Consider the following 13,777-nt stretch of genomic DNA (forward strand, 5'->3'; position numbering starts at 1 on the left):
AATAAGAAGGTGGAGCTTAATTCACCACCCAATCACTATCACCACACTTGAGTGTGGGCTACACTTGGGGACTTGCTTCCAGAATGCAAGGGAGCAAGGGAGACAAAGTAACTTTACAGTGGAAAAGCCTGTCAACTACTAAGTTGGTGGCGATTAAGGTTAACATTGTCAATGACAGTCATGTTGATAGGATGTACCCTGGATATGATGTGATGAGAATGGTACTTCACATCTGTCATTTTCCTCCCCCAAACCCATAACCCCACTCTTAGAAGAACACCAGACAAACCCCAATTGAGGAACATTCTACAAAATACCTGGGACCAGAACTCTTTAAAACTGTCAAGGTTTCTCAGACAAGGGAAGTCTGAGAAAGTGTCACAGGTCACAGACCAGAGCGGACTAAGGAGATATGAGGATTAAAAGTAATGTGGTATCCTGGATGATAGATGGAGAGATAGGTAGGTAGACATAAACAGTAAACTTTTGCCCAACAGAAAATATGCATGTTATTTTACAGCCATGAAACGTTTAAAGTAATGGACCATTCTAGGCCTTGAAAAAAAATTCAGCAAATTCTCAAAAGCAGATATTATACAGTATTTTCCCCCTTACTATACTGCAACACAGAATAAAAGGTTGGTTAAAGAAATTATGAAACATTAAAAAAAAAAAACAGAAAGAAAGAAAAAGAAAAAAAGGCCTAACTTCTTTATTTTGTGATACACCTATCAGAATGCTCCTATCTTTTTGTACTTTCAGTATTTTTAAGGTATTTCTGCCATTTGTGAAAGAGGATTTTGAGATTCTTGCATGATGAGTGTGATACAAACTCTCCCTTTTATTTCCAATTCTAAATGTTGTGCAGTTCACGTTCTTACTGGGCACTCTTCGACATCATTTGACATGTTTTGAGCTGAATTTGTAATCCCCTTCTGTTATATCAGAGAAAGGATGACACGATTTTCCTTTTGTTTATTGATCATTCAGGAACCAAAAGGGGAATCCAAGCTACATAATTTTATAGAAAAGGGACAATAGTATGAATTTAACTTTGGTATAGCACAATGAAATTTCAGTGACTTTCTTAGAATTAAAGAACTATGATAATTTTAACAATAAGCTACATCATTGTTTCTTGGTTTTTCTCAATGTCTAAATTGATTTTTTAAAAATTCCTATCCCCCACTTCTGAAATTATCTCTTTAGAGCAATGTGTCTTACAAACACTGTATATCCTAACATCCAATGATGAAGAATTTTGTTTTCAGTGATTACAGTGAAAAACTACAAATGGACTTTGTTTTTGCTTGCCAAAAATAAAATTATAATGTTGAATATGATTTTCCAAATTACACATGACCTATCCTCAACTTTCAGAGATCATGGCCAAAAATCACTGACCTAAATCAAACCTTAATTTTCTATTTGAGGAAACTAAGATCAGAGAAGTTAAATAACTTTCTCAAACTCACACTGTGAATTAATGATTAAGTCAAGACTTGATTATAGTACACTACAATGTTCTTTCTCCTAAGATTGTTGCAAAGGGGAACTTGAGGATAAAATAGGTTTCAAAAATAGAAATAGAGCCAGAAGCGTTTCTCTCCTGTTAAGAGAATTCTCTTCAAAGAGAACTCTTCTTTCTTTCTGAAGAAAGCCCGACCAAATAAAAATTCCTTGGCCTCTGTGTGTTAATTTGATCCTTATAAACTGAAAGTTAATTTAGAAACTTAGGGGCGCCTGGGTGGCTTGGTCGGTTAAGCGTCCGACTTCAGCTTAGGTCATGATCTCACGGTCCGTGGGTTCGAGCCCCACATCGGGCTCTGTGCTGACAGCTCAGAGCCTGGAGCCTGTTTCAGATTCTGTGTCTCCCTCTCTCTGTGACCTCCCCCGTTCATGCTCTGTCTCTGTCTCAAAAATAAATAAACGTTAAAAAAAAAAAATAAAAGAAACTTAATTTATCTCGATATAAAGTAAAAGTCCTAGAAGTCCTACTCCTCCAACCGTCCCTCCTCTTCGAGTGCCTGTATGATAGAAAGTGGTTACAGAATTCTGAATTCTGTTGTTGAATGCTTTTGTAATCTCAAGGAATTTCTTCCAAGCACATAGAGTACAAACTCTCCTACTAGTGACAACATATAAGCCCTTGTTCTATCAAAAACAGCTGCTAAATCATTCTGTGGCCTCGTCAGTACATCTCTTATTCAGGCTCAGTCATGAAGGTGGCAACCTTCTAAAACTAGTCACATGAGTAAGTTGTCAGAATCTTCCGTGCCAAAAATTATTGCGAGTGCTAATAAGTACAGGCAATGTGGAATGACAATGCCTTTCAATGGATTCACAGCAAATTTCAAATGCTACAGGGTCCTAGGAAAAATCTTCCTGCAGACTGAAATTAAGAGATAGGAAGCCATCAGTATGAAGAAAAAAATAGTAGTTCGACCAGGAATAACAGCAACATTTCACCAGAAACTAGTTCCACTGAGTAGTGTAAGCAGAAGTAAAATCTTGCATAGAGTAAGGTGGGTAAAGGCATTTCTCGTGTGAGGTACGTGAAACATCTCAAAGAACACGGAATTTCTAGGCTAGGAGACAACTCTTCCACAAATAGATTCTCTCTCAACATGTACTTAACCTCTGGTATGATCTTGGCAAATTACTTTAAATTCTGGGATTCCATTTCCTCAGGTGTAGGAAGAGGCTTAAACTAGATACTAAGTTTCCTCTAGCTATAAGTGTGTCTTCATATAACTAAGTTTCTAAACAGTAACTGCTAAATAATATCCTTCAGACAAAAGTCACATCACGGAAATAAGAACGGTAGTTGCAATAAAAACTAACTAGAAATTAAGGCTCCCTTTTATCTCGTAATTTGTTCTGATTCACAGTAATTAGTAATGGTGAAAAGATGAATTTATACTTTCAATGGAAATGCAGACTACAGTAGTATTACGGAAGTGGTTATAATACCTGGTTATATTGACCTGATTTATCAAGGACAGCTACACAGCAATGCCCTTTTTTCCTCAGAAAATAAAGAAAACATTTTGGAAACAATAAGCTCACACACAGATTAAGAGGGAACAACAGCAAGACTAATTTTTTTTTTTTTTCCTGAGCAGAGCATGCCTAAGAGATACACAGATTGATTCTTTCATCTATATTTCATGACTATGAAATGAAATAGTCATTATTCTTATCATAGGTGTGTTTTTAGTGCTGTTGATTTTGGAGGTGAGTATAGCCCAGGATATATTATTAGTGCCACTTTAACTCATTGTCTCTCATTACCAGACTTGGGAAGGTAAAAAACACATCGTGTGGTGTTTTCAAAACAAATTTGTTTAGTAACTACAACCACTTATCTTCAAACAAATTTTCAAACAGATAAAATCAGAGTAGCTGCCTGCGGGTGCAGACCCCACCATTTTGCAGCCTTGTCTTTTCCCTGGGGTAGCTTTTGAAATCCTGGGGCTTTCAACATGACAGCCTAGATACCTTTGTTGTACTGGAAAACACGTGGGGTTTTGAGTCTCCTGTAACTGGGCTCAAATCTCAGCTGACCCTCTTACAAGCTGTGGGAGGATGAGTTAATCTCTTTGAGATTGAGTTACGTGTATGTGAGGTCACCGATAGCAACTAAAATTACAGCTTATGATTGTTGTATGGATAGGATGTCCAATAAATATCAGTTCGCTTGTGCTTTTGTTTAAAATTAAACATGAAACACTGATCCCACAGTGAAACACACACACACACACACACACACACACACACACACACACACACACAAACAGGGGTAATAGCTGTCTCCAGATGTAGGCCTCCCAAAAATTCAGGTTTAGATATTTCCAATTTGTCTCAGGTGTTTTTTCATCCCTCAGGTTATTAGTATCAAGTTTCTTCTTGTCCCAGGGGTTCTAACGATGGCCTACTACATCCTTATTATATCTAGTTAACTCCAGATAAACACACACATTCAAATCAGCGGTTTGTTACAAACACTCCATAGTACGCAGTAAATGTTCCATGGTTCCCCTGTTTTTCTTTTCTCGACAAAAGAAACAAAAAAAGTAACTTTTGACTTTAAATTTCAAATAGAACTGTTAAAATGATTCCTTTACGCTCTTATTAGGAAGGCTATTGCTATTCTTAAGGGGAGGCCATTCCTTTAAGTCAAATTTGATTATATTTCTCTAAGAACTTATTAGCAAATATAAAGTTTTAGTCTCCTTAAAGCAAGATTAAAACAAATTTTTTTTTTTCTGATATAGCATTTGTTGGCTTGTTTCAATAGTCTCAGCACTTAGTTAAGGTGATAGGAGTGGACTGAGGGTAGAAAGACACTGTACAATTTAAAAAGGAAAACTGAGGGGTGCCTGGGTAGCTCAGTAAGTGAAGTGTCCAACTTCAGCTCAGATCATGATCTCGTAATTTGTGAGTTCACGCCCCGCGTCAGGCTCTGTGCTGATGATAGCTGAGACCCTGGAGCCTGCTTCGGATCCTGTATCTCCCTCTCTCTCTGCCCTTCTGCTCACGCTCTGTGCCTGTCTTTCAAAAAATAAGCGTTAAAAAATTTTTTTAATGGAAAACTGATATCTAGGTTTTGTCGGCAAATGCATTCAATGCTGATGATTATTTATCTCAGTATTTCAGAGGTAATATTTACTGATCTTTCTTGACCTAGAAATGACATGTTCAGCATCTTATATCTCTAAAACTCTCCAGTTTCATGGCATGATGGTCAAGAGTGAGGGCTCTGGAAACTGTCTGGGTTAGAATACTAGCTCCATTACAAATTTTGCTGTTGTTTCCTCATCTATGAAATGGGGATAATAATAATTACCTACCTCAGAGAGTTGGTATAAGGATTGAATGTGTTAAAAATGTTAAAAACTTAAAATACTGGGGTGTCTGGATAGGTCAGGTGGTACAGCAGGCAACTCTTGATCTCAGGGTTGTGAGTTTGAGACCCATGTTGGGTGTACAGATTACTTAAAAATAAAATCTTTAAAAAAAATTAAAAAATTTTTAATTGGAGCGCCTGGCTGGCTCTGTTGGTTAAGTGACCAACTCTTCTTTTTTTTTAATTTTTTCTTTTGGTTATTTATTTTTGAGCGCAAGTGGGGAAAGGGCAGAGAGAAGGAGAGAGAATCCAAAGCAGGTTCCAGGCTGTGAGCTGTCAGCACAGAGACTGACCTGGGGCTCGAACTTACAAACTGTGAGATCATGACCTGAGCTGAAGTCGGCCGTTTAATGGACTGAGCCACCCAGGCACCACAAGTGACTTTGATCTCAGCTTAGGACTTGATCTCAGGGTTGTGAGTTCAAGCCCCATGTTGGACTTCATGCACTGGGCATGAAGCCCACTTAAAAAACAAACAAACAAACAAACAAACAAACAAAACCTTAAAATACTGCCTGTCATTGGCACCGGTAATCATTATTGTTACTTATACTTGTGCACTGGTATCCATCCTTATTCACCAAAACTCATTAGATGAGTTCCTATTCTATGCCAGGCATAACGGTAGACATTATCTATCTAAGTTACTAAGACAAATCACCCATCATCCCTGCACCCAAGAGGTTACAGCAAAGTAAAAAGAAAAAGATTTGGCGCTATAACATACGGGTTGCTAATAATTTGAATCAGATTCGAGGAGTCCCTAAATGAAGTGAGCATTTCCTTCAACTACTCATAACAGTGATAAATCACAGTAGTGTTAGCAGTGCCTGTGGCTTTGTTTCCAGGAGAAATTGCAGATATTTCAGTATCACATTACGGTTCTTGCAGGTATCTCAAAATATTATTTGCCGTCATCATTACTTTGAAAGTTATCAGATTGAACTGCTACTAGATCTTATTTAGTGCCTTCAGAAAGAGGCATGACAAGTTTCCAAAACAGTTGCCACCCCAAACTTAGAAATAACAACACAAAATAAGTAAGCTGGCCGCAGAAACAACCAACCGCGTGATGATTTCTAAATAGTTATGCCTATGGAACAAAATGTGATTATGCAGACTGTAAAAGACAACTCATCAGTTAACTCTACCTTGTCCAAGGTAATACGATTTTTTCAGTGTTCCACATGTATTCTAGACAAAGAATACAAAAAGGGAGAATCTGTTACTATGCCTCTTCTACTGTACATCAAAACCATGCCCATGCCTAGCCAAGAATGCTACCTAACATGGAGTTCTTATGGGAAATACCCTTTAAGAACATCCCAGCTCCCTTAGCTCCATTTCTCTGTTCATCAAACACTGATGACAGCCTGTGCCTTGCTCTTTTTCTTTGATCATACCTGTCCCCCACACTGCCCTGCAAAGGAAAAACCCTGTATAAATAATGGATCACTGACGGGTTATGTTTACTGAGAATAAATTGGCATTCTAGTTTTTTTTTTTTAATTTTTCTTTAACGTTTATTTATTTTTGAGACAGAGAGAGACAGAGCATGAATGGGGGAGGGTCAGAGAGAGGGAGACACAGAATCCGAAACAGGCTCCAGGCTCTGAGCTGTCAGCACAGAGCCTGACTCGGGGCTTGAACTCACAGACCGTGAGATCATGACCTGAGCCGAAGTCGGCTGCTCAACCGACTGAGCCACCCAGGCGCCCCGGCATTCTAGTTTTTAACTTGATATTTTGTGATTTGCCTAGTGTGATTTAACTCTCCAAACCCCAACCGAATGATGAAGCCTCATTTTCTAACCAGGCAAAGTTAAAGACAAGCAGTTTATCAACATCTAAAACCCCAATCTAAAATTGTGGGGTGGCATCAATCAGAAAAGACTTATTTCAGAAATCTAAAAAAAGAAGAAAAAAAACCCTCTTTTTGTGGAAGGGGGGAGTTTTTCCAGAGAGCACAGAGCAGTATAAGAAATGAGAGCATTCTGAACTTTTTATCTGACTAAAAATACAGGCTGTACTTATGTATCAGCAACAGGTATGTCTTATTTCAGATGCGTTCCTGAAATGCCGTATTTTATATTAAACACACCATTTGTAGAGCTCATTTTCTTAGGTAGCAAATGCTTGGATTAAAATCAGTACTTCAGATGTTTGAATAACTGTTCCAAAGACACTAGTTTTGTAAACAGCTTTGACCCATTCCAAAGATACAGTGTTTGCAGTTGCCTTTTGCGAAGGTCCCCAAGCAGCCATGTGAAAGTGTGAAAGTATTGTTATTGGAAGTATGAAATGGTTCTGTGCTTAGAGATTGGGATATTTGAAGATAATGTTTCGTTTTAATGTAATGCAAGATCACAGTATTTGAACTGGAGGAACATCTCAGACATCACCTTGTCCCAGCTGAAATTCAAATCTTGGAGAAGGTTAGCTCACTTCCAAACCGGTGTACGAGCAGACTAAGTCGGGCCTATGCATCTGTCTTTTTAGCAGGACCGGCAAAACCACGGATTCCTTCGCGTTTCTGAGCGCAAAACGAGCAGGTTCCCAACAAGGTTACACATACTTTAAAGAAATTGTTCAGTTTGTCTCTGCCCACTCCTATGATGCCTGGCGGGGCTGAGTGGGGAGAGGGGTGGAGTGGGGGGGGGGGGCGGGAGGATGGAGTGGGGGTGGGATCAGGTATCTACGTTTGGCTTCCGACACGTTGAGAAACCACGACTTTCTCAGCAACGATCCTGAAGCTTCAAAGCACCTACCAAAAATAGTTTTCCTCATTTCATAGGTGATTCCTGTTACATAGAAGTCACTCCCTTTGGTGGAGCCCGGTCGCGTCCGAGAGCGGCAGCCACAACACCCTGGTTGCCCCCAGTCCTCTCAAGGGCTTTGCTGGGTGGGACTCGGCCTTGGGTGGCAAGGGGCACGTGGTGGCGAGGGGACAGGAGACGCGCGATCCACGCCCTGGGCGCCCCTCTGACGAGAAACGACCCACCCAACCCCTAGCCAGGCCCCTTCCTGTGAAGTTAGAGACTCGATGATCTGTAATGGATCTCGGTTCATTTAACAGGCCCCTCGCCCCCAGTTCCTCAGAGGCCCGCCTCTCTTCAGGGGTCTTGTACCCCCCTGGGGGCGGTGACTGACGACGCTCAGAAGGCGAGAAACGGCTCCCTAAGCCGTTCGCTGGGTCCCTCTCTCCCCACAATGCACCGGGGCCAGCAGGAAGGCCGCTCCGACCCCTAATTTTCCCGCGAATTCAGTTCAAAGAGGCGGCCGGGCCCGCGATCGGCAGCGCGCACGGGCCAACCAAGCCGCGCCTCCGCGAGAAGCGCCTCCGCGTGACTGACGGGAGAATCCGCGGGCCAACGGGCTGGGCGGCCGGGCGGCGCGCGCTCCCGCCGGCCAATCGGGGCGCCGGGCGGGGGAAGTGGGCGGAGCGAGGCCAGGCTAGGGTGAGCGGCCTCCCGAGCGGAGCGGGGCTCTCAGGAGGAGACACTTTTTTTTTCCTCCCTCCTTCCCTCCTCTCCTCCTCCCTTCCCTTCCCCTCTCCTCCCCTCTCTCCTCCTTCCCCCCTCGGTCCGCCGGAGCCTGCTGGGGCGAGCGGTTGGTATTGCAGGCGCTTACTCTCCGGGGCCGCCCGGCGGGTAGCTGGCGGGGGGAGGAGGCAGGAACCGCGATGGCGCCTCAGAAGCACGGCGGTGGGGGAGGGGGCGGCTCGGGGCCCAGCGCGGGGTCCGGGGGAGGCGGCTTCGGGGGTTCGGCGGCGGTGGCGGCGGCGACGGCGTCGGGCGGCAAATCCGGCGGCGGGGGCTGTGGAGGCGGCGGCAGTTACTCGGCCTCCTCCTCCTCCGCGGCGGCAGCGGCGGGGGCCGCGGTGTTACCGGTGAAGAAGCCGAAAATGGAGCACGTCCAGGCTGACCACGAGCTTTTCCTCCAGGCCTTTGAGAGTGAGTGTGTTTGAGGCTTTGAGGGCAGGAATACCCCCTCGTCCAGCATTAGGAGGCCGGGACGCTCGTGCTGGGGCCCCCTGCCTCTCCGGGACTCGACTTGATTTGGGAGTGGAGGGAGAAATTTGAGGGGGCTGTTCCCACTTCAGGGATTACGGCCAAGGGGGCCCGAAGTCTAGGGCCTTCGGGGGAGGTGGAATAGGGGGTGCAGGTGAGGTTCTTGACTCCCCGAAGATTTACACAAGAGGTTGGGCAGTGTGGCCCCACGTTAAGAGCAGGTTTCTTTTAGATGAGGAGGTTACAGTTGGACGGAGGATGCAGTCAGATCCCGAGACTAGTTCTTGCTTTCTTTCATGTCTTTTTTACTCTGGAAGTACAAGGGGTTTGTAGGTTGTAGGTTTTGAGGAGCAAAATGAAGCCTGTGAAGGGATGAGTTGCAGTGAAATCGACCAAATTGTCATTTGTCTGAAATGCTTTCGCACTAACTTGGTGCTGCATGTTAACATGGCACCTTTTGGTGCTTTTAACCTTCCAATCTATCCACCCATTTCATGGGTACGTAAACTGAGTCAGGTAGTGTTTTAAGCATCGCATCTTGCGGCGACCTCGGAATGCTGCCGGTTGTACTTGTCTTAATTCCGTAACATTTTCTTATGTCAATTTCGGCTTTTATGGTCTTGTTGAAAGGGCAAAAGCTATGACATGATTTGGGAAGGCAGGCAAGGTTATCTGGAAATAAAACAATAGAATTTATTAAAAGCATGATTGTAAATAATCTCAATTGTCCTTTAGTGAGTATTATACTCTGTTTTCCTTTTTTGCTTTTGTGTACATTTTACAATTCGGACGATCGCTAATAGCTAAATAAGAGAAACTTGAATAAACTCGGCTTTACCGCGGAATGTCTTTATTTACGATTTTACCGTGGCATATGTTAAGGCCATGGTATCAGCTGTGCTTGAAAAGACGTATTACATTGTTTAATACCCTTCTTTCATTCTCTCTGATTAGTGCCTCATGAAATTCTAATTGGAATTTAATACAAGGAATTTCAGTTTTTATTGAAACGAATATTGAACCTGCTTGAGGGAGATTCACATTTTTGCTTAATCTGCTTTGAAAATTCTGGAGACGCTTTAAATTGGAAAAATGATAGAGCATTGAAGGGCAGTGATGACAATAAACATACATGTTTGTACTCCTTCTAAAATATCTCTCTTTTTCGTTTATTTGCCTCTAAAATTAAACTACCTGAAGATTAAGTGGACATTTAAACAGTTCCTTCTAAATGTTAAGAGAAGACAAATCTGCCAAGAAAGTTTTAGCTGTTTTGCTTTCTGATGAGTCTACGTTGGGAGGAGCAAACTGTCATTAAGGGCTAGATTTTGTCACACAACAGCTTGATTCTTCTGTAACGTTGATCTTAATTTCAGAGAGGTTGGAATGCTTTGATGTATTTACTGATATAGTCAGTCATCTTTAGTTTGTTTTGATACTCCTTTATTAAAGGAAGTGTGAAACTAATAGATCATTAATGTAACTGGTATTTTTGTATACAGTTCCTTTTTATCTATAAAGGCAAACTGATTTTAACTAAATAGCATTAAAAAGTCTAGGAATCTCAATTAATTAAATATGTTTTGAGGTGGTATTTACATATTGGGATAATATTTACATTGAACAAAATGGATACAAACTTGAAGTATAACTAAATATTCATTGGAAATTTCAGCTACAATTTGAGTCATTTTTTTCCCATTATTGACAGACTTTCTATCTGTATTAGGACATCTAGAAACAGTTGTATTCTGTTTTGGTTTACTACAAATTTTCTAAAAGACCAGTTAAAAAATGAAAATTTCATTTTGCTGTTTGTTATCAATAAGTTCTTTTGTTGAATCCCAGCTACCTCATTTCAGCTACTTTTAAAAAGTAGCTACCTTAGAAATGCAAGGCTTAAGCACAAGATTGTAGAGAACCTTAAATTTAAAATAAATGTAGAGGGGTACCTGGGTGGCTCAGGCGGTTAAACATCCAAGTCATCATCTCAAGGTTGGTGAGATCTGCGTGGGGCCCTTCATAAACAGCACAGAGTCTGCTTGGGATTCTCTCTCTGCCCCTCCCCCCTCACTCTCTCTCAAAATAAACATTAAAATAAAATAAAATAAATGTAGGTGAGTTTTGTGAATATATGCCGTAGATTGAATGTCTTTTGGTTTTATTGTGCATACAAATTTTCTTGATGTCAAGATATTTAGTACATGATTTTCATACAGGTGATTGATTGGTTTACATTGGTTACAACACTGGCTAGATTGGTTATTTTCTTGAGAACTTAAATAATCCTTTTGTTTCCTGTTACCTAGAACCAACACAGATCTATAGATTTCTTCGAACTCGAAATCTTATAGCTGTAAGTAATCAATACAATTAATGAATATTATTTTTTACTAAAAATTTCACCTATTTAATTTTAATATTTTTAAAACTTTTTTTATAGCCAATATTTTTGCACAGGACTCTTACTTACATGTCTCATCGAAACTCCAGAACAAACATAAAAAGGTACATTTTATGAATTTTATTTCGAGTTGATCAAACGATGTTAAAGTTTTGTATTAAAGTACTATTTCTAATTAAAGATTAAATATGAAAACTGAGGTAAAAGAGTGATTGAATTGATTGCCAAGTGATTTTTAATAAGTACATTTTTATAAATCCCAGTTTATTACCAAAGTTTTTCCTAATAGAAATGATTTAGTAGTGAAGTATATGAAGTAATTTTACTGATTCATATTTTTCCTTTGTGCTAAGAGTTTTTTCAAGTTTGATAGAAGTTGAGGATTTAAATATTAAAGGGCTCAGGGGAACTATCTTCGATACATAAAATTAAGTTAATTTTTAAGTATTTCTTATATGTTCTAACAATAAAGAATTTGCTTCCATAATGATAGGTTCAGAAAGTCTCATTTTATACCTTTGATGGTGGTCTTTGTAAAAGAGGAAATATTTTTGAAGTCACTACATTGAATGTCCTTAAAAAACAATAAGTTTTAATTATCTAGTCTTCAGGTAGAGTCTGGAGGTGTTGATCAGAGCTTATTTTTGTTTATAACATGTGATATTTAACTATATGTAATTATGGAATGCTAGTTTCTTATCCTGTGTGCAAGATTATTGAGCACATCAAGTGAACAGTTTTAAGTTTAAAGGAGAGATCTTGTATTAAGCATTTGGTAGTTGTTAGTTGTTAGTCTTGACTCACTAAAACCATTAAGTTATCCCAATAGACTTTGAAACCAAACTCCTTTGGAGGCTCATACTGGTTACTAAGTAAGCATCATGTTTCAATAGCAAGACTTGGTTTATCTTTGTAGATCTACCTGTGTGTATTTTGAAGGATGGAAATGTTAAAACTATTTGTCTTCTGGTAATCTTTTCTGAACAGAGAGCGTGGGAGCGATTATGCACTTGTGCGCATTACATTTAATAGGTGAAGCTTGCCAAGAGCCTAAATAACTAGGAAGAAGGTGATGGATTAGGCAACAGAATTAAATTTGTCAGCTTTTTGCCTGTCTATGCAATTATTTGATCTATGACAGAGTTCAGCAGACTTTTTCTATGAAGGACCAGTTAGTAAATGTTTTAGGCTTTGTGGTCCATGAGGCAGAATTGAGGTTATTAAGTAGAATGTAGGTGGGTACTTACACAAAAAGAGAGGTAACAAATGGCTGCAAATTTTTTATTGATGAGATTTAAAATGTAATAACTCAGTACAATGTTTTGTAATATGGGCCTACTAGTGAGAAATGTGAGATTCTTTTATTTTTGTGGCTTGGGAGGAGATAACATTCTCCTTAATTGGGGTTTAGAATTCTCTATCAAATCAGTCACAAATATTTATCCATAAAAATCATTCTTAGCTCGTGGGCTGTGCATAGACAGATAGTAAGCTGGATTTGGCCTATGGTCCGTAGTGTGCTGACCGCTGATTTAGTCTATAAAACTAGGAGAATTTGATTAAGCAGTTAACTTTTACTCTGGTATTTTTAATATGGAAGATTAATTGAGTTATCGTTTAGGTTGCTGCCTGATTTTAATTTTAAAGTGATTAAGTTTTTTAGGGACACCTGGCTGACTCAGTAGAGCATGTAACTCCTGATCTTGTCGTGGGGGGGGGGGGGGGTATAAGTTTGAGCCCCACGTTGGGTGTAGAGATTACTAAAAAATAAAATCTTTTAAAGATTTTTTTTCAAAATAAGTGAGTTAATCCATAAATAAATACAAAATATGTTTAAAATCTAACCCCATTTTCTTGTCATATTTGTTAATGGACTATTTGTCTCATCGTGGGATACGTTTCTGTTGTCAGCTAATAGGTGGAGACAGTTTTAACAGTTTGGTAGTAGAAACTACTTTTCTTAATTTGTTGTACTTTAGGCAACAAATTGTCTTTTGGGGGGGTTCTGTAGCAGTTTACCAGCCAAGAAACATATAAATCCCAGTTTATTTTCATGCAAAAATGCATTAGGAATCACTTAATGCTTTTGTTATATGCCTGGCCTGTGAGAGATGTTAAAGCTAAGTTTTAACAAGTTATATGACCTACATGTTCAAATGAGAGCTGTTCTTTTCAGAGTAATTGGTGACTTCGGAGGGTGGTGAATTTAGCCTAGTGATTGTGGTCTTTGTTAAACATGTTTTAGAGATTCCTTTTACAAAATTGCTTTTAATACTATCCTTTTGTTCAAAATGTTTTTGGAATTCCCTTTTTACTATTGTAACAGCATAATATCCCTTGTTGGAATAAATATATCACTCCCTTTGAAGTCCTACACTCAGTTGTAATATTAATTCTGGTATGTTTGTCAAACTCACCTTGTACTTTAGTCTCCTTTCGTAGAGGTATTCAAATG

General features: G+C 39.9%; 1 protein-coding gene across 2 annotated transcripts in view; it reads left to right on the forward strand.

The window, feature by feature from the left end:
- Positions 1-8,370: 8,370 nt before the first annotated feature.
- SUZ12 (SUZ12 polycomb repressive complex 2 subunit) overlaps positions 8,371-13,777 on the forward strand; it is a 44,512-nt gene continuing 39,105 nt past the window's right edge. Inside the window, exons 1-3 of one of the 2 annotated variants that reach the window (XM_078437499.2) lie at positions 8,371-8,861; positions 11,228-11,274; positions 11,362-11,426. In XM_078437499.2, coding sequence (XP_078293625.1) covers positions 8,591-8,861; positions 11,228-11,274; positions 11,362-11,426 — 383 coding nt within the window. In that variant the 5' untranslated portion in view covers positions 8,371-8,590. The remainder of the gene's footprint in view (positions 8,862-11,227; positions 11,275-11,361; positions 11,427-13,777) is intronic. The other variant, XM_078437498.2, reaches the window with a different exon arrangement.

Source organism: Panthera onca, chromosome E1 (assembly GCF_046562875.1).
Source record: "Panthera onca isolate mPanOnc1 chromosome E1, mPanOnc1 haplotype 2, whole genome shotgun sequence".
Lineage (NCBI taxonomy): Eukaryota > Metazoa > Chordata > Mammalia > Carnivora > Felidae > Panthera > Panthera onca.